This window comes from Penicillium coprophilum (genome assembly GCF_028826855.1).
Source record: "Penicillium coprophilum strain IBT 35676 chromosome Unknown utg000007l_segment0_segment0, whole genome shotgun sequence".
NCBI classification, from domain to species: Eukaryota; Fungi; Ascomycota; class Eurotiomycetes; order Eurotiales; family Aspergillaceae; genus Penicillium; species Penicillium coprophilum.
The window spans coordinates 749,272-772,567 of record NW_026622726.1 but is presented as its reverse complement, the minus strand read 5'-3'; the positions used below and the strand labels follow the sequence as shown (position 1 = coordinate 772,567).

Below are 23,296 nucleotides of genomic sequence, written 5' to 3'. Positions count from 1 at the left end.
CTTCTCCCCCGGTCCATTTTCTTTTTCATTTTTTTCTGCTGGATGGATGTTTCGCGACGGAAAGCCTAATGACTTCCCTAATACAGTATCTTCGTGCCGCGTTTTAGGGAGTGTGTGTATTTGTTACCTTGGCGCTACGGGGGAAAATGTTGTTTGGCGGGTCGCAGGTCTATAGAGTTCGCTGGTTCTCCAGGCCTTGGTATAGCGAATTGGTGTCTGGGACACACATCCTGAGTTATGGGGATGTGTGCATATCCATGTGCACTCGAGTGATTCAATCTCGATCATCTGCTTTTGCGCAAACCTACATTAGGGACCGAGAACCGGACCGTCCACTGTCATGTGTTTTCTTGTTTCCAAATTTGATTCTGATTCTGCTCTGCAGGTCACTTCCGAATTGTCCTTTCATCTTTCATTTTCTTGATCTTGTCATATGCTGAGCTGGCGTCTTTGACTATTTTGGGGGGGATGAGAGGCAGGATATCAGACAAGCTGAGTTGAGATCCAGATGCTGTGTGATGAGTCTAGATGTCTTGCGGATGATGCACGACCGACACCCACGCTGCATTGGCCTATCTGCCGAGTTTGGGCATGTATGTATATATAACATAATCAATTGCACGATTCCATTTCCTGCAGATAGTACAAGCCATATGCTCTAAAAACGCTAGAATTAGTTCAGTTGCAGATCTCCTAGCACATATACGTGGCTTCTCAGGCCAGTTCAGGCTCACATTTCTTTCTCTGCCGAACCCAACCCATAGCCCTTCGGAAATTCAAATGCTCTCTCATCCAATCCAGGACACTTGCGCAATGCAAAGAAATCTACCGGTGGCTGATCTCAAATCCGTTTGATAAGGATAAAACATGTCCCATTGTCTTCCGGTCATTCCTGGACGGCTTGGGTTTTATATATCAACAAGGTTGATGCCAAAAACCTGATATTAGGGACCACCAAATTGGGTGGCTCGGTAGATTGTTCTTTCAGGATCAGGCTTGATCCTAAAGAACACACTTCACGACTGCTGTAAGGTTGATATGGTGGTGGCCAGCTACATGCTGAACAAACATTTTCAGCTGATGGGGATTTCAGGCTTTGGTGAAAGGAGCATTCAGATATATAAGCAAAGGGGTGGCACACTGTACATGAAGGGTCTACATCCTCCTTTTTTTTTTTAATGAAACCCTGTTGGCTTTGAATCCTCTAAACAGAATAATGTATATGTATAAGAGGTTTGAAGATTTTCAAGCCCAACACTAAATACGTTGCAATGAATAAATGGGGCCAAAACATCCCTAAAGGCAACGTAATCATCTCAATGCCGATGTTGCCGTTGCCTAACTCTAGCAACATTACGATCTGAACGAAATATCATCAAACCACTTGGATTGAAAGGCGCCTCCGATCCGCCTAAAATTTGATGTCCTTTCCTAAGTGGCACACCTTTAGGTCCAAGCTTTGTTACTCCAGCATGGGATCTGCAGGATCACCACTATAAACGGCCCCAGTTTCACTTAGATGAAAGCTATCAACCAAAATGCCTCCCGTATCTAAAACATGTCAGAGCTGCGCGGATTCCAAGGTGCGATGTGTCCGGGATACCGATATGGCCGCGTGTAACCGGTAGGATTCCGGATAGAACGAGTTCTCTGTGGAAGAAGACTGGAGCTTATTCAGACTATTCAGATGTTCCCGTTTGGGAAAAGACTGCCTATATCGCCAGACCGGTCGTCGGTTTAAAGGCTTCCAAAAGGACCGGTGAGCAGGCCCTTTGTGATGATCAAATTGTTTATTCACTTCTAACTCATAACTCAGTAAGATCGCGGCTCTCGAGTCAAAGATCAATGAACTCAAGGCCGGGCGTGCTGACCTAGAAGAAAATGGCTACAACACGAGCACGCGCAGCATATCAGTAACTGATGGCGATGCTGCGCCAGAAGACATCATCAGCCGAGACTTGCTTGACATCGAGACTGCCAAAAGGTACCTCAGCATGTTCAGGACCAAGCTTACCCCACACTTCCCCTTTGTGGTTGTGCCTTATGATGTATCTATCGAGCAGCTTCGCCTGGAGAAGCCATTTCTATGCTTAGCAATCCTTGCATCGGCTTCGTACGAGAACATGCCACTGCAACGGGCTCTGGGGGATGAAGTCAAGAAAGTCGTCGCTTCACGCATGGTCATCGGCGGGGAAATCTCTTTTGAGTTGCTGCAAGGATTGTTGGTGTTCCTCGCATGGTAAATACCGCCCTATCAATATCCTGATGTGGTGATCGCACCTCACAACATATGGCAGGTCACATTATCACTCACGCCCACACCGTTATACTCAATTCCTCCAATTGGCTATAAGCCTCATGATAGATCTGCGGTTGGACCGTCCGCCACAGACACAGACGTGGAAAACAGAATTGCGCTTTGGGCTTCAATATAACCTGCACAATCGGACGCTTAGTCGGCCTTCTTGGGGAAGCAATGAGCAGAGGGCTGTCCTAGGCTGTTACTATTTATCGTCATCGTGAGTTTCTGTGCGATCGACCTTTATCAGATTCTGGGGATTGACTAATGGTTATTCTGCTTCAGGATTGCGATCCTTGTGCAAAAGAAATCTACTGTGCTGCGTCTCCCGTACCAAGAAGAGTGTTGCAAGACTCTTCGCGAAGCCAACGAGTATCCTCACGACAAATACATCAGTTATGTGATACAGCTCCAATTTATTGCAGAGAAAGTCGACCAATTATCTGCAAGGCATGGAGTCGACTTGGAAAAGCCTGGATCGGGGTCTGAGCTCTATATTACCAACCTCAAGTCGGATCTGGCGGCATTCTACCGTCATCTACCCTTCGACATCAATGAAAACTGTAAGTCCCAACGGAAAACCAGGCGCACTTTAAAGGGAGACCCAAAACTAACTTTCCGCTGTAAATGAAGTTCTTCTTGCAATACAATACCACGCGACAGGGCTTTGCCTATACCAACTGGCTCTCAACATTACCAACCAAGAGCCTCAATTGCCCTTCGAATCTAGCTCCTGGAGGGAAGAAATGTCGTTCTCTGCACTCATATCAGCCAGCTCAATTCTCAATCTGTATATTCAACTTCCACCCAACGAGGAAGTCGGATTTAACAATACGCAATGGGTGCAGATAGCATTTGCTTTGCTAGTTGCCTATCGACATACCGTGGCAGCCTCCAAGTTAGACCAAACTGCTGCGCTCCTAGATACACTGTCAAAACTGAAAACGAGGGTTGGGGCGTTGTCTACTTCCGATGTGGATATGAACGGCGCCCGAGATGTTTTCTACAACTTTAGGAACCGTATAGTCCAAATTGAGAACTGGCTCGGGAGACATGGTAGACAGGGAGATAACGCTCACGGCGAGGTGAGCCTTGAAGACTTTCAACCCACAGCATACTTGGAGCCGACACACTTTGACGGGCTCATAGGGGCTGCTGAGGCTGCAGCGAACTTTGATATCCCTCATGGGACTTCATTTTCATCCTCTGCGGACGACTTGCAAATCCCACAAGACTTTCTCTCGACATGTTCGTTTGAGCAGATTATGCGTGACTGGGCATGACCATGGATACAAAACCTCATTTAATGGGGCAAGTTCCTCATAAATCTTCTCTCTTTGTATGATACCCTCCAGCTAGGAGGCAAAAACTTGCCAAAATTGCACATTTCAAAAAGATTCCGGAAAACGACCCGAGAACACCCCTGACGTGAGAAACAAAGATAGGCAGCAGTGCTTGGACTTTTCTATCTTTCAATTGCGATGATTCGATGCTTCCACAACATACTTATTGCCGAGCCGATCTATACAAACCATGAAGAGTTTCATTATCACCGGCCCGATGTTGGATATAAAAAAGCTGTGCAGGAAGCAAGAATCCAAATACCAGTCTAAATCAATTGTGATCCCCAAAATGGTCTCAATCCTTCACGCTTCGGTGGTCTCCTTACTCTTCTCTTCGGCTCTGTCTTTCACCCCATGTCCACTCCTCGGCCCTGCATTTCCTCCCTTCTCTCTCGATACAAATGATAAAACCATTGCGGGCACCCTGAAAAAGCTCACGCAGGAGTTTGACACCCTTGTCTCAACAAAAACGGGTGCTCATGGCGATATCTCCCCAAACACCACCTTTAGCATCGCCTTGTTCTCGTCCGACGCCGGGAATGCCGAAGACGAGCCCTTCTTCTGGCAATATCACCACACAGCCCCTACATTGAACCAGTCGGCCGTGGGATCTCACTCCGCGGACAAAGACAGCATTTATCGTATTGGTGGTCTCACTGAGGTTTTTACCGTGTGGAGCCTTCTTCTCACGGGAGACGGAGACCAGATATTTGATGATCCTGTTACCAAGTACTTCCATGAACTGGTTGATGATACTAGAGAGCAAGATACGATTGAACATGTGAGGTGGAACGATGTTACTGTTGGCCAACTTGCGAGCCATATGTCTGGAGTTGCAAGGGACTGTAAGTAACATGCTAAACAGGAATATGGCTGATGACCAAGACTGATTTATGAACAGATTGCTCGAAGGATGTGACTTTGCAAACAAGCTCTGCTGAGGCGGGACTACCTCCACGTCAAGCTAAACAACTGCCTTGCTGTGGTGATGGTTCCAAGTGTGATAGAAGTGGTATCAAATCCAACTCTGTGCCTTCTATTCATAATTACTAATATCTTCACAGACTTCATTCGACACCTCGCCAAAAAAGCTCGCGTGGCTCCAGCTGGGGGAACCCCCAGCTATTCCAACATGGCATTCCAGCTTCTAGGCTATTTAGTTGAAAAGCGCACAGGAAAACCATTCAGCAAAGTTCTTCAACACGACATCTTTGACGTTCTAGGCATGACTGAAACCTCAATCTTTGCGCCAGGAAAAGCCACCGCAGGAATTATCCCCGTGAGTCAAAAGGCCAGTGGTTGGTTAGCACGCCATGAAGGAGACAAAGCGTAAGTCCATCTCTGCTCCACACATACCAGTTCACCAACCTGACAGTGCATCCACCCCAGATCGAAATCTATTTTCTCCAGTATCAAAGATCTTGCAACAGCCGGCCAAGCAATCCTCAACTCAACCCTCCTCGACAAACCCCAAACACATCGCTGGTTCAAGCCAGTCTCCCACACCTCCAACCCGGCCAACTCCATCGGATCCCCATGGGTGATATATAGCGCCGGCTCATACCCCAACACATCCATGGTCGACATTTACACAGTTCTCAGCAACGAAGGCAATGACGAGAGCCTCTACAGCTCATACCTCGGCTTAGTTCCGGACTTCGGTGTCGGGTTTGCCATCCTCTCGGCCGACACCGAGGCCCCGGCAGACCTCAACGCGCACGCGGACATTATTGGTGATGTCGTTCTAGGAGCATTGATGAAAACAGCTATCAAACAGGCAGCCGAGAATTTTGGTGGCGCATACAAGGCATCCAAGATCAATTCGTCCATTACCGTTGAATATGACAGCTTGCCTGGTCTGTATATCGAGGAGTTTGTCAGTAACGGCACCGACTTTCGTGCAACACTGGCTACGATCATGGGTATCGCAAAACCGGCGGATCTGAGTATTCGATTGTACCCTACACAACTGGTTCAAGAATCTGGCTCTGGCTCTCAGCAGGCTTTTAGAGCGGTTTTTCAAGATATGACTGAGCTGGCGGATAATGGAACGCCGACTTGTGTGTCCTGGCTAGATCTTGATCGACTCCAATATGGAGGTCGTGGTTTGGACGAATTCATCTTCTCTCTGGATCAGAGTGGTCAGACTGTCAGTGTTGAGATTCCAGCTTTGTGGGTTTCGCTGGAAAAGAACTAACAGGGGAATGTTTGTATATTGTATAGCAAAAATTGGAAAATAGATACGCACGTGACCGATGGTATAGCTACACCTTGGGGGGTCTAAGCCCATAGAAGTTAGGAAATCCCTGGGAGAAAATCCGGTATAAACCGATTGTAGGTGCATGCCGTTGTATGAATCCCAAGTGGACAATCCAATACATTCCATTTGCCTTCGCCATGTCATTTCGTCTCTGCGTCCTACACAGCAAAGCCCCCCGCTTTCCACGCGTGGCCACCGCTCCGTGTTCGGCCCTTCTGCCCCTCGACTTCGACTCCAATCTCCCTTACTAGAAAATCCATCTTAACCTTCCAATCTCGCAATATGTCTTCCGCCACTAAGAAAGAGTTCCTCTGCATCCTGCCTGATAAGGCCGGCGCGCAGGCGAAGCGTCTTGAGGTTCGCCCGTGAGTTTCCTATCATCTGGACATGCCTTATGAATCATTCTTGCTAATATCTCCAGTAAACATCTCGAGGGTGTTAAGACGCACGTTGCGTCTGGTGCTTTTGTTGCCGGTGGTATGTGACTCACTTTGGTTTTTGTATTTCTGCTTTTGTCTAGATCGCGCCATGGAAGGGTCTCAAGCATACATGCTGACATGGTTTGTTTCTTGTCCAGGTGCAATGCTCAATGCCCACCCTGCCGATGGCGAGACCCCCTCCTTCAAGGGAAGCATGATGCTCGCTGTTGCGGAGAATGAAGCCGAGGTACTTGAGCTTCTTAACAAGGATATCTATGTCACTTCTGGTGTGTGGGATATGGAGAAGGCTCAGATTATCCCGGTATGTCACACAGGAAGAGAGGTGTCTGGTCTTTTTTTCTGATCATTGCTGACCTGTCTCCTGATTTAGTTCAAGTCTGCTGTTCGTCAGGCTTTGTAGGTTGCAAATCTAGCTATTATCATTGAATTGGGTCTGGGTCTGGGGCTTGAGGTTTGTCGATTGATGTATTGAATGAAAGCGACTGGTCAGTCAGGTCGCGTTGCATCGGGATACCTTTGAGTTTTGCCAAGTAGTTCTGTTCTACTTGTAGAATACCGTATTAGCTTGGTTGAGTATGAAGTACGGAGTAGCAATGCCGAAAATGATAGATACGGTTAGCCTGGTTCTTTTGTCATTTAATATTCGGGTATGGATATCTTAGAATATCAGGATACATAAGCCGTAGGAACTATACTCCGGCTTCGTCGCCGCTAACTCCGCGGGGATAAGGTGGTAGAATGTAGTACTCCGTAGAATACTGCGATATGTGTGATTAGTATTCGAATGGTCGAAACACATAACATAAAATTGATAATTGATCGCCATGGTTCCTCTCTCCACTATTTGATATCATTGCCGAACAATTGGTTCACGAAGAGGCGGAAAACAGGACAGTGAGCGGGCGAGTCCACCGCGGAGAACTTGAGTGGTACGCAAGGGTCGCCACCCCTGAGAACTGATATCACCAGCACGCACTCTCACTGGCACAGACATATAATACCCCAACTTTTCCCATTTGGCGCATCATTCAAAGCATCACAATCGAAGACAGAAGCGATAGAAAAGTGAACGTCATCTTTGTCATCTCCGACGACCGGCGGATCCGGCCAAAGATACTACTCCATTAGGACTAGCGTGCTTATATAAGGTCCGATCAGATTATTTATGAATTCATCACTTCCGCTCCCTATCAGATCCATCTTTTTTCGCCTCCAACACGTATCATCTGTGAAAACCAATACCCCATCAAATCTCTATAATAATTCACAATGTTCAAGCGCCTCGTCACCGTTGCTCCCCGCGTCGGGTCTGTCGCAACTCGCAGCGCCTTTTCTCCCCTCACCGGCCTGCAGTCCGCTCAACCCGCCATCCGCACTGCTGCTCCTGCCCCCGCTCAACAGCGCAGAGGATACCACGAGAAGGTCCTAGACCACTACAACAACCCCCGAAATGTCGGCTCCATGCAGAAGGGTGACCAGGATGTCGGCACTGGTCTCGTTGGTGCGCCCGCTTGTGGCGATGTCATGAAGTTGCAGATTCGCGTGAACAAGGATTCCGGCCGTATCGACGATGTCGTCTTCAAGACTTTCGGTTGTGGCAGTGCTATCGCTTCTTCCAGCTATCTTACCGAGCTCGTCCGCGGTATGACCCTCGATGAGGCTGGCAAGATCAAGAACACCGATGTGGCGAAGGAGTTGTGTCTGCCTCCTGTCAAGCGTATGTGTTCCTTCTGTGATTGACTTGGTCTGATCATATGCTAACGTACACTTAGTGCACTGCTCCATGCTTGCTGAGGATGCTATCAAGAGTGCTATTGCAAACTACTACACCAAGAACCCCAACACCCGTACTACCGATCTGTCCGGGACAGGCGGTGTCATTCCTGACGCTAAGACTGAGACTGCTGCTGCCGTTTAATTTATTCCTCTTTGCTTTGACTGTGTGAGCCTCTTGGATGGATTTTCCATTTGGACGATGCAACTCACTCGTTTCGTTCTGACGAAATTTGTTTCTCTATTACTTCCGAGGTTGTCTTAATACACAATCATTTGATCAAGGATACTTGTTCTTGTCGCAAAGCATCGACAAGAACGGGTGAATTCGAAATTCGTTACACTCGGTGCTGCTGAAAATGTGTACCGAGGGATTACGATGGATGAGATGAAAACGAACAAATTGCCTATTTGTTTGATGTACATATTCCCTTTTTCTTCTCACGTTCTGGTTCTTTTTTTTTTTTTTTTCTGCGACGGCGCCTCGGTATCTGGGATTCTTGATCGATACTCTCAACACCATTATCTGAAAAGCAGCGCCTGGATAGTTTTCAATGAAACAATGAAACTAAAGAAGTCATCCATATTCAAGTAGAAAAGTAATAACGGAACAGTCTATAATTTATCATGTATCCACAATCTATGTATCTGTACAGGGACAAACTGGATCTTTGAGAATGAAGCCCGGAAACGTAGAACGACCCATACTCTTACCAGTCCAGTCGAGATGAAGAGGCTGTATGTGAAAAGAAATATATAACGCCGTCGCTGATGCACAGATAGATCACTCAAGATAATCTGTGCTAATGAGCCAAGAAAAGAAAAAATAAGGGATATAATGGAAAAACAGACCAAGAGCACCAAGGGTAAGCCATCTGCAAAAGGGATACACACCGTCTAACCACTCCGGAGGCCGAAGCGAGTTTTCAAGGACAGCAAAGTTTCATAAACAGACAACTTGATCTCAACGCGAAGGTAGCTCGCGTAGACATACAAGAAACGGAAGAAGTTGCGGAAAACACCGCCAGACTCATTAATGAGCTCCAACTGCTCTTCGAAGACAGTACGCGTGGCATACCGCGCGAGAATAAGGAAAGAGCGCATTGGACCCTGGCGCGTGTGAAGGTTTTCGTCTAGGCTGCGAGCTGGAATGGAGTTAGTCGGTGATACCGAAAAGATTCGAGCATTAGAGGTGAGATACATACTGAGGTCATTGGTCTTCAAGATGAGAAGAATAATCCGCGGAACCTGGCCTAGCAAAACAACCAATTGTTGCAGCATGCCTTCACCCAACGCACTGGAGATCTCCTTTTTCTCTTCGGCCGTCCGCGAAGAAACGACGCTTTTCTTCGTGAGCACGCTGTAGTCCCTACCGGTAATGGCGCTGGCAAAGAGTGGGAACTGCTCATCCGTGACACCAGCGACCTTCTGCGCGAACTCACGCATGCGTGGCACGTCCGCGTCGATAACGGCTAGCCATAGCTTAGCGTAGTTGCGGCGTAGGTCGCGGTCGATGTTGCGGTAGAGCCCGTGGTCATAGAGGACGATGTCGAAGTTGGGGTGTGAGCGGGTGTGGTTCGGGCGGATGGCGATATTGCCGCCGTGAGGATCGCAGTGGAGTGGAGCGTTGTCGCCGAAGATCATTTCATTGAAGACGTGTGCGAGAGCGGCAGAGACTTCGTCCCGGTCGATGTTGTTGGCGTCCAGATATTCCAGGTCGTCGGGGCGGTGGCCTGCAATGTATTCCATGACGAGGATACGCTTTTGGGACCACATCACTAGAGTCTGGTCAGCTTCGAGTTGTACTTCTAAGGACCTGGTTGGGTGCATTGCGAACCTTTGGGAATGACCAGTGGGGCATCGGAGTGCTTTTTGAAGTACTCGCTGGCAGCAGTAGCATTCTGGGCTTCGATGCGGAAGTCCAGCTCTTGCGGCAACGAGAAATCCATTTCCTTGGACAACCATTCCAGGTCGTATTCAGGAAAGAAGCGTTTCAGCATGGAGAAGGTAAATCGAGTCAAAGCCAAATCTAACGGAACCCATTCGTCCAGCGCGGGATGCTGGACTTTAACAGCGACCAATTGTCCAGTTTCCTTCAACGTAGCGATGTGCACCTGTGCCAGCGATGCGGCACCGATGGGTGTGGGTTCAAAAGAGGCGAACAGCTGATTCATATCCTGGCCTGTGTCCTTGCGGAATAGCTCACCAATTGACTCAATTGACGAGACAGGGCATCTGTCCTGAAGCGGGATGAAGGTCGAGGTCCATTCGATGGGAAGCAGGTAGCCCATGCTGCTGAGATGCTGGCCCAGTTTGATGAAAACCGATCCATTCTTTTCTAGGACACGGAGTGTACGCTCAGCGCATCGCTTGTGGCATGCGCGAAGCAGTGCGTCGTGTTCTTCGGGGGAGGAAGCGCCTCGTTTCAGGGTAACGCGGTAGCTGCAAAGATTCGAGGTTGTGTCAGCAATTTTTTCAAGACACAATATAGAAAATATCCGTCACTACACATAACTTACTCGTTGATACAGACAGCCAATGTACCAACAACACGCCCACTGCGTTTTGCGGCCTGGAACACATGCTGCGCTTGATCGGAGAACGTCACTGCGCCCAAACCGAGGACACTTCCAATGAGAAACCATTTGATAGCACTCCTTTGTGATGTATTGGAATTGGACTTATTTTCAGACTGGTGCTGGCTCTTAGTCTCCGCATACAAGAGAGGCGAAGTCTTCACAGAAAAGGGACGGCGTGAAGCGGCGAGGGTCGAGCCCTTGGAAGATGCTGAACGACCCCATGATGAAGCCTTGATTCCACCGGAAGAGGGCGACTGTCGAAGCGGCGAGTGCGAGGGCAGAACAAACGAGGATCCAGATGTCGAGGGTTTGGATGTTTTCCCGATCACCGTAGCGGGATCAATCTTGAAAGCCCGCAATGGCACGCGAAGCGCTGCGCTCATCCCGAAGCGAAGGCCACCGGCCAGGAAAAAAGCAATGTAAATTAGGAAATGATTGAGAGGGCTAGGCGTTTCTGGGCTCAATTCATCGTATGATTATTCGTCGGCTCAAGGAGATTTTTCACGGTTCTCGCCGCCAATCGGCTTTGGGACACGTGATTCCAGGATATATAGATCCATAACAGACGTCATGGCTCATTTGGCGTTGAGTTGGATAATGGGATTGACTAGTAGCTCTGATAGTGAAGTAAAGCCATGATCGAAGCATACATTCATATAAGAACAGAAAGAAAAAGGGAGGAGGACTGTATACCAAGGGCTGGCCTTCTTCCGCCAACAAATACAGTGCCTTTGAGATGCCTAACATACCAAGTGTTGTACCCGTGGACCTTTGAAACGCTTACTTATGGGCTTACACTAAGGAAGATTATGCAAATTAGAGAAAATTATTGATTCGAACGAAAAGAAAACCATAGACTTTATGTAGCAACCAGTACCCACACAATGACCAAGGGGGTTTACAAGGGAGTAAAACCATGCACCATCACTCCAAAGACCATTTGGAGTTGACAACGCCATTTCCTGTATATGAAACAGGCTAGTATGAGCCAGAGAAATTGGAAAAGCATAAGCACAAACATGTAGCTTCGCAGTAGACCTTTTTGGACGACCCCTTAGGTCCACTCAGAGTCTGCCAGTGTTGGGCGGCGGCGACGAGGAATGATTGAAGGTCGGCGACTCAGAGAGCCTGGAGTGTTGCTGTCTTCCTCACGTAGCAGTTCAACATGAGACATTCTACTAGAGAGGGGTCGTGCAGACCTGGGCCTAGCAGCAGCTGCACTGCTTCCATTGGCGGCCGACCCAAGAGCCGGATTATTGCCATCTCGACTGCCAGGCCTCATAGCCAAAGAGGAAACACTGAGAGAGTTCCGCGGATGCCGGGGCGTTTCCCGACCTTCCAGGTATCCCCTTGACTGGCCGGTGCGGTTCGATGAGGGCGTGGATGGGGTAGAGGATGCCGAGAATAATATTGGAGGGGGAGTACATGTGCTCTGCCGTCGGGCTGTCGGTCTGCGTTTACTCACGCCATATGCCTCACTAGATCGAACAAGCTTGCCCGCCATATCTCTGACAAGGACTGCGGGGTCGTTCTCCATGTTTCGAATAGAGTCGAGCAGACCATATGTAGCGAGTAGCCCGCCTTGCTCTTCATTTGAATCGCAGATACTGGCTATTATGCGCAGAAGGTTGAGTCGGACGGCGGCTTTGGTGTGGTGTAGCTTCTGCCTCAGTCTCTGGAAGATATCAGGCCGTGCAAATGTGGATGCGACATGAGGACTGAGCCGAAGAAGCTTTTGCAGAGGTTCAAGAGTGTTTTCGAATGCGTTAGCCTTTGAAAGCTTCAGACATTCCGCAATGGCACCAGTAAATGTGATGGGGCCCTCAAAAGTATCACTCTCGAATATGCCATCCAAGAGATGCTCTTCAACCTTGGCGGTTTCTTCTTGAAGCCTAATTGTTCAATGTCAGCTTCGCGACCAGTTACGATTCTGCATCGGGACACAAACCATGTGAAAATAGCATCCAAGGCAGTGACTTGCCAATATGGATCCAAAAGCAAAGAGATGTAGAAGCCTAGACCCTTGTTGCGCCACAGCTCCCTGCGGCCAACCTTCCCAGATTGTGCCATGTCGCAGAGAATTGGCAGGGCAAACTCTTTCAACGGGCGCTCTGTGAGTACGATCTTTTGCAGAAGTGGCACGATGCCATTCAGTGCAGCGTCTTCTTGCCGAGACTTGTTCAGGCGGCACATATTGTAGATGGTGTTCAGGATCTGGTTCGAGAGCTCGCGGAAGTGCGCTTTTTTCAGGTTTGATCGAAGTAGATCGGTCAACACATCGATAGCGTTGGAATTCTGAAGTGAATCCAGAGTAGTGGATAGCATCGACAGGTTTTTGATGAATTTCAACATAGTAATTTGATGGACAGGGCTCATTCGCCTCAGTTCTTTCAAGACTCCTTGAATCAATTGTCAGCATAAAACGAAGCAAAAGTCGGAAGACATAAAGCTTACTGTGCAAGACTGTTCGTTCAGAAACCATCTCTTTGACATGATTCTCGGCCTGCGAGAATATGAAGAAGATGTTTGCAATACGACCCTCGATTACTTCCGTCAACTCCCCATCTTCATCGAGAGCACGACTTAAAACAAGAGACAAGGGATCAAGAACGGAGTTGCGGGATAAGATTCTACAGAAATCGTTCTTGGGAGTGGAGCCCTATAGAAAAATAGTTAGATCCGAGGACGTCCAAAGTGCAATGAAGTCGAGATACTTACTTGCAACTCAAAAACACTCCAGATTCCGTTCACGCCAATCAACACCAGTTCGCGTTCATCTTCATAATCGTCCTCTAGGAACTCGACCAGGACATTCAAACCTCCGGCACTGACAAACATCTGGAGAGTCAGGGTGGAAGTCTGGTACATCTGCTGCACGAAAGCCGCAGCCTCGAGTCGAATTTCGCGTGGGTACTTCTTGGATGCAAATTCGTTGATGATGGGGATTCCGCCGACGAAGCAGAGGTTTTCCTGGACCTCATAGTCATCATAGATGATTGCGTTGACAACCCTCAACAGGCAGAAGACAATATCACGCCGGCGAGTAGTATCCAGAATCTCGAGAATTGGCAGCATGCCGTGAGCACTGATAATGATGTTTTTAGTCTCTGGAAGGTCACAGAAAATTGTGAACAATTGTTCAGAAATCTCTGCAAGAACTTCCTCGTCCTGGGAAGTCTTGAGAGAGTCCACAAGACCCTCAACTTGGTTGCGAAGACGTGCGTATTTATCGCGCGCGATATTTTCTTCCAGATCCACTTCGTCAAAGCCTTCTTCCAGTTGGGCAAAGGGATCATCCTCGTCTTCTTGGTCTCCCAGCCATGAATTAGACAGCTTCGAGTTTAGCATCAATGTACTTTGATCTGAGCCATCGTCGCTCTCTGCCTGATCTAGGGCAGCTTGATCGGCCCCAAGAATATCAGAGAAGTCCTCGTCATTTTCATTCTCAGCAAACCTCTGGATCTCAATAGTGGAGCGGTCGCGTTTCACAGAAAGCTGTTTACGCAGCTGGGGGTGCGGATTACCAAAATTGGCATCTGACTGGTTGTATCCTATGTTTTCATGAATTGGTGATGATGGATCATCCTCAAAGTCCTGGAAGAGGTTAGAAGCATATAGGGGACTCAGAAGGCTTGCCGGACTGCACCTGGTAACCACCGAGCTTTCGATCCAATGAGTCCTCATTGGCCATGATAAGATCGGAATAATCATCGATAGAGTTCTCTTTGTAGAGATTGGTCGGACGAGGAGGCGGACGAGCTCGTCGTGGCACGGGATTTTGAGTGAGGATTGGGACATTTTGCAATGCAGAAACTGGGGTACTGGATCCAGGGTGGGAGAGTGCAGGGATTTGAGGTTTGGAAGGCTCTGCCACAGAAGGATTGACGGGATATGGTCGGATGGTCTGCAGAGTATCTTCGTCGGATATGCCTGAGCTATCCTCGAATGGATCGGAATTGTCATCCGATCTGAGTATAGTCCCATCGAGTGACGCAAAAGCTTTAAGTCTCTCAGAAGAGAGCATGCCTCCAAAGTTGTCATGTGGCCGTAGATGCGGCAACTTGAGTGCGCTAGGAGAGATTGCAGTAGCAAAGTCATCGTCCCAATTATCGTCCCCTGCTAATACAGGTGAGCGAAAGCGATCGGTGGGCTTGATAGCGGTTGGTGATGGCAAGGTATCGACCAATGGATTATTTCGGGTAGATGGCAGGCCTGAAGTACTAGAGTGGTCTGGCCTCTGCTTTTTCTTTGAAGTCCCCGTTTCGGGTGACCGCAAAGCCTCGTTCCATTCTTGGACACTCTTGACGGCTTCTTCGTATTCTGTTGACTTCTTGGGAATCACAGATTCGGTTCTCCGCGCATTAACAATCCACGGATGTTTGAGCAACTTTCTTGCCGAGACTCGAAGGTTGGGGTCTTTTTGGAAACATTGCATTAGGAAATCTTTCACAGCCTAGATAAAGTCAGTATTACATGCTCATGCATGAACAATCCATCAAGACATACCGGCGAGGCACCCTGCGAAAATGGAGGGTGATCATCGTTTACAATTCGAAAGAGTGCTGGCATGGGTTGCATATTATGATAAGGGGGTTTCCCCTCGAGTAGTTCAATGACAGTGCAGCCTAGACTCCAGATATCTGAAGCCGTTGTAGCCCCTGAAAGCTCAATTACTTCAGGGGCCATCCAGTATGGTGTACCAACCACGCTTGATTCACTCAAGCCTGTGGTTCGACTAGCAACACCGAAATCTGCAAGCTTGACGAGTCCTTCCTTGGTGGTCAAAATGTTTGCGCCCTTGATATCTCGGTGAATAACACCCTGTTCATGCAAGTAAAGCAAGCCATGAAGAACCTGGGACATATATAGTCCCACCAGATTCTCAGGAAAACGACCAAAGTTCTTGGCAATGGAATGCAACGAGCCATTTTCGCAATATCTATAAACCATCAATTTCATGCCTATTTGGCCCGAGTCAGGAGAGACATACTCGAGAATGATGTTCAAAGTTTCAACGGATTTCACAAATCCGTGGTATTTGACGATGTTGGGGTGCTGCGGGGATCAATATCAGTATAGGATTCGTTGATATATTTGGCGGGGTGTCTCACATCGAGATTCTTGAGAAGATCAATTTCAAGCTGTTGTGCCGCGTGTTAGCGTATCATCGAAGACCGAGAAAGTTTGTATCCCATACCATGATAACGCGCAATTCACTCTTGGGAAGATCCGTCAGCTTGATTTGCTTGACGGCGACAGTCTCCCCAGTATTCCAATTCAACGCGCGATACACGGAACCGAAAGCGCCTTTGCCTAGGCAGTCTCCCAATTGCTACCATCAACACCCAAGATCAGTATCTGTCCAGTTCATGTTTTGCGGGGCAACAGGGCACTGTATCCATACATAGTCCTTGAGTTCCGCAACATCCTTTGCTGATGACTTTAGAACTTTGTCTTCCTTCTGTTTCTCTTCTCGCTTCGTCGGACTTGTTCCAACCCGTGTCAATCGAGGCTTTATCGGGGTTCCGGGGGTTCTCGAGGAAGGAGTGAGAGGGCGAGGCTGCCCTTCGCTCCCTTCGCCGGACCGAGCCACCATAATGCTGCGGACTAGGATCGACTGTATCCTAGTAGGTGTTTGAGCTGGCTGTCGATTTCACGATGTGGTTCGAGGTAGAGGAGAGGTGGGGTGAAAGCCGAGGAAGGAGGCAACCTTGAAAGAGCTGATAGCAACGGTCTCAAAGGTCATATCCGCAGATTCTGGCGATCGAAATTTTCAATTAGTCCGAGTCTATCAAGGTAAAAACAAGCATCATGAGTGACAGCTCGCATGCGGACGTTGTGGGGAGGGTCTCACCAGGCGGACATTACAGCACTTCAGCTCTCACGCCCTAGAGAGCTGTTTCCACGACAAGTCGAGGCGCATGCGATATCTTCAGATTTATACAAGGAACATGGAGTATTCTGAGAAATTTCGTTATAACAAAGGCGACAATAGAGCGTGAAGGGGGTTGTTCGCAAATAAATCGTGGTTGTTTTGAACTTTCGTGCTCCACCCGCCGCATCATGCAGGCTGTGCTGGACAATCGCCGATCAGCCCTACGATACCCAGGTTGACTACCTTGTTTTCTATTTGACCAAAAAAGGATATGATGAAGTGATATTCGGCAGGATTTTACTTCAAGAAAGGAGGTATAGAAAAAGAAATGAAGGGTTTGTTGTTGTCCTAGGGTTCTATTATTTACCGATATAGATCGGCGAAATTCAATCGATCTATACTGGGTATCATTTTTGGGCACGGAGAAGGCGCAACACATCGGAAACAAGGTACAAGCTACCAGCAATGACAAGAGGACCATCCTGAGCCTCCTCACTAGCCCACCGAAGGGCAGTGAGTAAATCTTCAAAGCTCTGGACTTGTCCAATATTTTGGATAGCTTGAATGGAACAGGCGAGATCTTTGGCATTGGTTGGTTGGACCCAGGGCATTCCATCCACGGGTCCAAACTCCGCAGTGGCAACCCGGTCTCCGGGCCGGATGATCGAACCAAACACCGCAGCCAGATCCTTTCCACTTGACGCGGCAACAACCCAAGTCACTGGTTGGCCTTGAATACGCATTTTGCGATCAACATACTTTCCGAGAACTTCAGCAGATTGTGCGTTGTGAGCACCATCAAGCAGGATAGGTTTTGTGCGACCAATCAACGGTTGGAGGACAATGTTTTGTAAACGGCCCGGCCATCTTACATCGGCCAGATATGGAAGCAATGAGAATGCGTCCATGTCGGGCCGTAGTTGAGAAAGGGCAAGGCGAAGCGCAGACACTGCACAGCATATGTTTTCTTGTTGGTGGGGCTCTAGATCAAGGTCTTGAAAATAAGGTGCAAGAGCCGGGATTTGTTCAGAGACCGTTGCTGGAGAGACAAACAAGGAATCAATACCCAGCTCTTGGATATGAGCCCGCACAGTTTCAACCACTTCCTGACTGTTTGTATTGTCTACCACACAAGGGACTCCGGGCTTGAGGATGCCCGCTTTTTCACGAGCAATCTCCCCAATCGTTGATCCAAGGAAAGCCTGGTGGTCCATCCCTATCTTTGTAATGACCGAGACAAGAACGTTATTCAGGATATTTGTTGCATCTAGACGCCCACCCATGCCCACCTCGACCACACCAACTTCAACTCGTTCATGGTTGAATATCTCGAACGCCGTTGCGGTCAACAACTCGAATTCGGAGGCACCGATGCCTAGGGTTTGATCGCGTAGTTTGACTTGGTCTTCGATCTGTCGGAAAAGGGATTCTTGAACCACTTTCTCTCCAATTGTGATACAGTCCCACCGATCGACTAAATGCGGGGAAGTGAAGCGGCCGCAACGCACACCACCGGCGGACAGTAAATGGGAAAGGTAGGCACTGATAGATCCTTTGCCGTTGGTTCCAGCAATATGAATGGCCTTCCATGTGAGTGGAGTCTGCTGAAGCAGGCTCGCGACCCGAGTCAATCCTAATTCGATCATTCCTGTGATTGTGACGCGATGGTAATTTTTAGGTCAATTGTCATTATTGACCAAAAGATCAGATAGTAACAGGCAGCTTCGGGACTTCAGAGCTTCATTGTCAATAGAGAAGCAAAGCCCGAATCAGCGTGGGCTACGGTAGTGTAGTCAACCTTTAGGCTTGAGCTTACCGTGATCGGAGGAGCATACTCACGTGATCCATTGCATAATGATGCCTCAGGCATGGAGCTCTCAGTGGTTTACTACAATATACCAAGTAGAGGGGCTGATAAGAGTCATCGACCAAGGAATTGTACCTAAGAAGTTGTAGAAAGTGGCCCTCTATCAATATAAAAGAAGTTGCCTACAAAAGTATTGGAGAATGTTTGTACGTGGCACGTGACCCAGCCACTCTAGCCACTCTAGCCACTCCCAGCCTCAGGCATTACCGTCTCTAAAAACCCAATTTCCTTGTCTCCATCAACCATCTCCACCGTTATCGCAAGGCGCGTTTACTAGTTCCGTAATCGCTTTTTTGTCTTTATTTGTCCTTCTTTTCCAAGCACCTTGATCTTTCCCCCTTGTTTCCTTCAAAAAAAGCAAAATGGGTATCCCGTAAGTCATACCGTCTTTATGCTGGCGCGTGACGCTCTCGCATGCGCCACTGCTTCGCGACACAATGTTGACGCTGACTTCGATATGCAGCATGTGGCGCGAGCCTTCTAAGTCCGAAGCATCCAAGTCTGCTTTAGAGAAGGATGCATCTGCTTCTGCACGCTCATCAATTCGCCGGGGACCCTCGCGGCACAGTAGCTCCCGAGCCCGCCGTTCCGACATCTTGGCTTCGTTTCATTCACAGATCATTGATGAGCTCCGACGCGGCGCCGTGGAACCCAGACGCGTACCGCGCTTCTCTCTTATACCGCCAAACGGGCCCGTCGAGAGCACAGTCACACTGGAACAGGCCGAACGTGAGGCGCTCAACTGGGCCCAGTCGCGCGCCGCGAGTGCACCCCGACAGACCGACCAACCGACAGAGACAGCCAACCGACGATTCAGGAACTATCGGGATCAAGCCTTGGCCGACCTTCTCGGTCGCATGGATGCCCAGCCCAGAAACAGTCATGTCGGCCCTTCATTGACTGCCAACTTCGCACCCGCTCTCGCATATCATACCAGCACTATCTCAACCCCTTCCGACAGCGGCGTTCGTCTCCCCCTATGCGTGACAGATACAACAGCGACAATCTTTCCAACACACAACGCCGACCAACTCGAGACCCCGTTGTAGACGGGCTTGGGGATCGCCAGCGCAGTCCCAGCCCAGACGGCGAGCGAGAAACCGATGCGTGGGAGACTTTACTCTCAACTATTACACCCGATGCCACCCTTCCATCGACTGATACTTCTTTCACCTCAACTTCTGCCGCTGGCCCGGATATTTCACGAAATGGCCGTCCTCGGAGCTCTATCACCCTGACCCAGCCATTGTCAGTAGATGCTGCCCGTGCTCACTTTGGACTCGACCCATTTCCTGACCATCTCAACCCTTGCGACTTCTCTTCCTCTGATGATGAGGATCCTTCGAGTGAATCCACCGGGCAGGCCGGCATGACTCTTTCGTCGCGACGTCCTCCCGATCAGCGTTCCACCATGAGCAACCATCCTCCCGTCTCTATCCCTACAATCATTCCTGCAAGCGTTCTCGCTCTCTCTGACGGGCGTCAACAAAGTTTCTTCTCTGACCGTCACCAGAACGATGATCTCCACCACATGCAGGTCATCCTGGATCGACTTGCCCGCCGCGAGGATATTCCCGACGACTGGTGGGCCGCAGCTGGCCTTGCCCGCACTCTCGACCGTGGCCTTAATGCAAGTATGGAATCCACCGACACCGAGGGCGTTTCTCGAACAAACGATAATTGAATATGGCCCAGGTGGTTAATACTGAATGACATGAAATTTGGCGATATTGGCATTGGCGTTTTAACGGCGAATTCTTTTCACATGGGTTTTCTATTCAAAGTCTGCGATGGCGCCGACTGTATCTTCTCAGGCTTGTGGTATGACATTCATGTATACATATTTTGTCGAAGAAAGATAAAAACAAGCATTTTTCAACTTGTAGATCAATCTGTACCTGCCAAGTCCAGTGACGTATTGCTTCGGAGGACAGCAGTCCCCACTCGAAGAGAGCCCCGCCAATATGTGAAGGAAAAGTAAGCACTCGGGCATTAGGTAGTTTAACAAATAACATCAGGTTCTGTATCAAACATCCCCTACAGTCGACGTAGGTACAACATTCAACTCGTACCACGTCTCAATCTAAAGACACGCGCCAATTCAAACCCTTTTCGGATATTTCCATTTACACTTTTGATCCCGACTTCACTAGCCTCCCATGGATCACCAGATAGACCGACTGGTCAACAAGACCTGGTGTAAGTAAACCAAGAGCAAGCATAAGCACGAAACATGCCTTTTGTCACACCACATCACCAACGCTATCACTACGTCCAAGCCGCTAACAAAGCGCCCCAGCAAAATTCTGCTCAACGGCAGACGACGCGCGCCTAATGATCGCCATCAGCGGCATCCCAGGCTCCGGCAAAACAGGCCTAGCAAAGATGATGGCAGTGCGGATTAACAAAATCTACGCCTCAGAGAACCCAACAACGTCAACACCGATAGCTATCGCCCTCCCAATGGACGGGTATCATCTGACGCGTGCACAGCTGGCCGCTATGCCGGACCCCGATCATGCGGCAGCACGACGAGGCGCGGCATTTACTTTTGATGGTGAGAAGTTCCTCGAACTTGTGCGGGCTCTGCGGGAGCCGATTACGGTCCGCACGCGTTGTCTCTACGCACCGAGCTTTGATCATGCTATTAAGGATCCAGTTGATGAGGACATCCCGATCCCGCCGACTTGTCGGGTGCTGTTCTTTGAAGGGAATTATTTAAGCTTAGATCGGAAGCCGTGGAGCACAGCTGCTAAGTTGATGGACGAGCTTTGGTTTGTGGATGTCGATTTTGAGATTGCGAGGAAGAGGTTGGTGATTAGACATGTTAAAGCGGGGATTGCGAAGGATGAGGATGAGGCGGATAAGAGAGCTCGACAGAATGATTTGGTTAATGGGAGGGAGATTGTGGATCACAGGTTGCCGGTGCAGGAGATTGTTTCTAGTATCTTTGATCCTGTTTGGGAGAAGTCATGAGTGTTTGGGCAATATTTTCACTTTGACGAGTCCTGTAATGTACAAAGTTAATACTATGCTGATATGATTGTCATGATATTGCATCTTTTCGAATCCCCGTCTTTACTGGGAGAGGAAAGGCCTCTAGTCTCAATGTTGTAGGGAATTCTACTAATTGTAGGGAATTCTGCTGAATGAGAGATCTTTACGAAGAAAAGGTATGGGCGAATTGACTATTAAAGAGAGCGGACTGGGAGAGAGAGGAAGAGGAAGAAGGAAGAGAGGTATATCTGTCTGCAAGGCCCTAACTTCATGGGTAGTTATAAGCCGTCAAACACGTCTTTGAAGACGAGCAATCACATCAATGCGCAAAGCGCATTGAATCTATGATGCCCTGCGCGTTGGAAAATTCTAGTTCCTGCATTGTCTCTCCCCACAGTCTCTCTGTGACCTGCTTGCCGTTTGGCTCATACATCATAGGGTGAAACGGATGAATGTTCCAGTTCAGCACCAGGCCACCGTGGCTCTCTTGGCCCTTTACCGCGACTGCATCCACGTATGCCCAAGCGCCTTGCTCGGTTGATCGCGCTGCAATTGAGTGGACAAGACGGAAGATGGCCCGAAGATAAGCTGGAGCATGCTGCTGTAGGCCAGAGCCCCCGACTAGTCCCGGTTCTATAGCGTTGATGGTGACCTCACTAGAATCCACGTTCTCGCTGAGCTTCTGAACCAACATAAGCACGAGTGTCTTGGTCAGACCGTACCGCTCCAATGAGGCTGCAACTCCCCAGCCCGTTGGATTGTCAAACGATGGTATGAGAGGGATAGCGTTGCGGTTGGCGAATTGGGATTGGAGCGCCAACCCGGAGGCGACTATGGTGATTCTTCCCGGGGCACGAGCTTGTCGTTTTGACTTGAGAATGGGAAGAAGAAGAATGGCCAGGAGCGCGGTGGACAGGTAGTTGACCTGAAAGGTCGCTTCGTGGCCGGTAGTTTTGTTGATGACGAAATTGCCCATGGCCACGCCTGCGTTGAGGATAACCTTGTCGAGTCGAGCCAGATTGCTGCAGCTTTTAGCAAAGTCTTGGATAGACCCGTAAGAGAGCATATCGAGCTGCCATACTTCGATTTGAGCGTCGGGGTACTGCCTGCGGAGCGGAGCAGCGGCGGCTTCTCCCTTTTCTAAGGATCGCGACGCCATAATGATGTGGGAAGCGTGATATCTGAGAAGACTGCCAACCGCAGCAAGACCAATACCGGTGTTCGCTCCCGTGACAATGGCTGTCTGCCCGGCGAGACATGTTGACAGAGGTGGTGGAGCTGGCTTTGTGAGGAATTGAGCCCTAACAAAGGCCTGCAGCGGCGAGGCCGCGGAAGGTAGAAGGGCCATTGAAGCCATGGTGATGGACGGGTTCCTCTTTGGCTCTTTACTGTATTTAGGACGTAAATAGTAGGAAGGTCGGTGAGAACGGTTGGTGGGATGGCTCTTGATTAAAGACCTTTGGGCCGTCTTTATAGACATGCCTGCGAAAAGGCATCATGTCAATGTCGTCCGAATATTGTTAGCCTGGTACCGGGAGCATCGTATAAAACAGCATCTCGGAGGAACCAAAGACCGCAATCTTGATCATTCATCATCGATACGGCTTCATCTGACTAAACTCGGATTCGGGCCATTCCCAAAAGAGCAAACAATATGGACAGTGGCTCGTGCACCAGCTTACGCCTCTCTCACTAGCGCCAAGCTCCGCAAGTCCGCTTTTTCCGGGCCTTTCCCCAAGGGGAAAACAATATGGTCGCTTGTTAGACTCCTCAATCTAGGCTCCTACACAAGGACATGTTGGGTATATAGTCTGGTCCTGCATAGACGGGACAGCCCACAGCTATTCATCTCTCCCGAATTCT

At 49.0% G+C, this 23,296-nt stretch overlaps 10 protein-coding genes across 10 annotated transcripts; 6 read left to right on the top strand and 4 right to left on the bottom strand.

The window, feature by feature from the left end:
• Positions 1–1,538: 1,538 nt before the first annotated feature.
• Positions 1,539–3,582, top strand: N7500_010890 (uncharacterized protein; the record flags this gene model as incomplete). The annotated part of the gene is made up of 4 exons (XM_056682028.1): positions 1,539–1,624; positions 1,817–2,239; positions 2,585–2,862; positions 2,933–3,582. 4 exons carry the CDS (start codon positions 1,539–1,541, stop codon positions 3,580–3,582), a joined length of 1,437 nt encoding a protein of 478 aa, XP_056527437.1.
• A 349-nt stretch (positions 3,583–3,931) lies between these two features.
• Positions 3,932–5,839, top strand: N7500_010889 (serine hydrolase domain-containing protein; the record flags this gene model as incomplete). The annotated part of the gene is made up of 4 exons (XM_056682027.1): positions 3,932–4,487; positions 4,544–4,654; positions 4,707–4,971; positions 5,032–5,839. The coding sequence occupies 4 exons, from the start codon at positions 3,932–3,934 to the stop codon at positions 5,837–5,839; spliced, it is 1,740 nt and encodes a 579-aa protein (XP_056527436.1).
• Positions 5,840–6,184: 345 nt separating this feature from the next.
• N7500_010888 (uncharacterized protein) lies at positions 6,185–6,742 on the top strand (the record flags this gene model as incomplete). Its single annotated transcript, XM_056682026.1, has 4 exons — positions 6,185–6,267; positions 6,324–6,379; positions 6,480–6,643; positions 6,713–6,742. 4 exons carry the CDS (start codon positions 6,185–6,187, stop codon positions 6,740–6,742), a joined length of 333 nt encoding a protein of 110 aa, XP_056527435.1.
• Positions 6,743–7,611: 869 nt separating this feature from the next.
• On the top strand, positions 7,612–8,260 carry N7500_010887 (iron-sulfur cluster assembly scaffold protein; the record flags this gene model as incomplete). Its single annotated transcript, XM_056682025.1, has 2 exons — positions 7,612–8,059; positions 8,115–8,260. The coding sequence occupies 2 exons, from the start codon at positions 7,612–7,614 to the stop codon at positions 8,258–8,260; spliced, it is 594 nt and encodes a 197-aa protein (XP_056527434.1).
• Positions 8,261–9,012: 752 nt separating this feature from the next.
• Positions 9,013–11,077, bottom strand: N7500_010886 (ABC1 kinase family protein; the record flags this gene model as incomplete). The annotated part of the gene is made up of 4 exons (XM_056682024.1): positions 9,013–9,260; positions 9,321–9,893; positions 9,953–10,557; positions 10,635–11,077. 4 exons carry the CDS (start codon positions 11,075–11,077, stop codon positions 9,013–9,015), a joined length of 1,869 nt encoding a protein of 622 aa, XP_056527433.1.
• Positions 11,078–11,748: 671 nt separating this feature from the next.
• N7500_010885 (serine/threonine-protein kinase) lies at positions 11,749–16,290 on the bottom strand (the record flags this gene model as incomplete). Its single annotated transcript, XM_056682023.1, has 10 exons — positions 11,749–12,586; positions 12,643–13,093; positions 13,149–13,353; positions 13,413–14,288; positions 14,341–15,147; positions 15,201–15,633; positions 15,685–15,749; positions 15,806–15,835; positions 15,892–16,026; positions 16,099–16,290. 10 exons carry the CDS (start codon positions 16,288–16,290, stop codon positions 11,749–11,751), a joined length of 4,032 nt encoding a protein of 1,343 aa, XP_056527432.1.
• A 686-nt stretch (positions 16,291–16,976) lies between these two features.
• N7500_010884 (dihydrofolate synthase) lies at positions 16,977–18,215 on the bottom strand (the record flags this gene model as incomplete). Its single annotated transcript, XM_056682022.1, has 1 exon — positions 16,977–18,215. One exon carries the CDS (start codon positions 18,213–18,215, stop codon positions 16,977–16,979), a length of 1,239 nt encoding a protein of 412 aa, XP_056527431.1.
• Positions 18,216–18,798: 583 nt separating this feature from the next.
• On the top strand, positions 18,799–20,120 carry N7500_010883 (uncharacterized protein; the record flags this gene model as incomplete). The annotated part of the gene is made up of 3 exons (XM_056682021.1): positions 18,799–18,809; positions 18,900–19,320; positions 19,374–20,120. 3 exons carry the CDS (start codon positions 18,799–18,801, stop codon positions 20,118–20,120), a joined length of 1,179 nt encoding a protein of 392 aa, XP_056527430.1.
• Positions 20,121–20,595: 475 nt separating this feature from the next.
• Positions 20,596–21,412, top strand: N7500_010882 (kinase-related protein; the record flags this gene model as incomplete). The annotated part of the gene is made up of 2 exons (XM_056682020.1): positions 20,596–20,635; positions 20,736–21,412. 2 exons carry the CDS (start codon positions 20,596–20,598, stop codon positions 21,410–21,412), a joined length of 717 nt encoding a protein of 238 aa, XP_056527429.1.
• A 340-nt stretch (positions 21,413–21,752) lies between these two features.
• On the bottom strand, positions 21,753–22,790 carry N7500_010881 (Short-chain dehydrogenase/reductase SDR; the record flags this gene model as incomplete). Its single annotated transcript, XM_056682019.1, has 1 exon — positions 21,753–22,790. The coding sequence occupies one exon, from the start codon at positions 22,788–22,790 to the stop codon at positions 21,753–21,755; it is 1,038 nt and encodes a 345-aa protein (XP_056527428.1).
• Between the last annotated feature and the right edge of the window lie 506 nt (positions 22,791–23,296).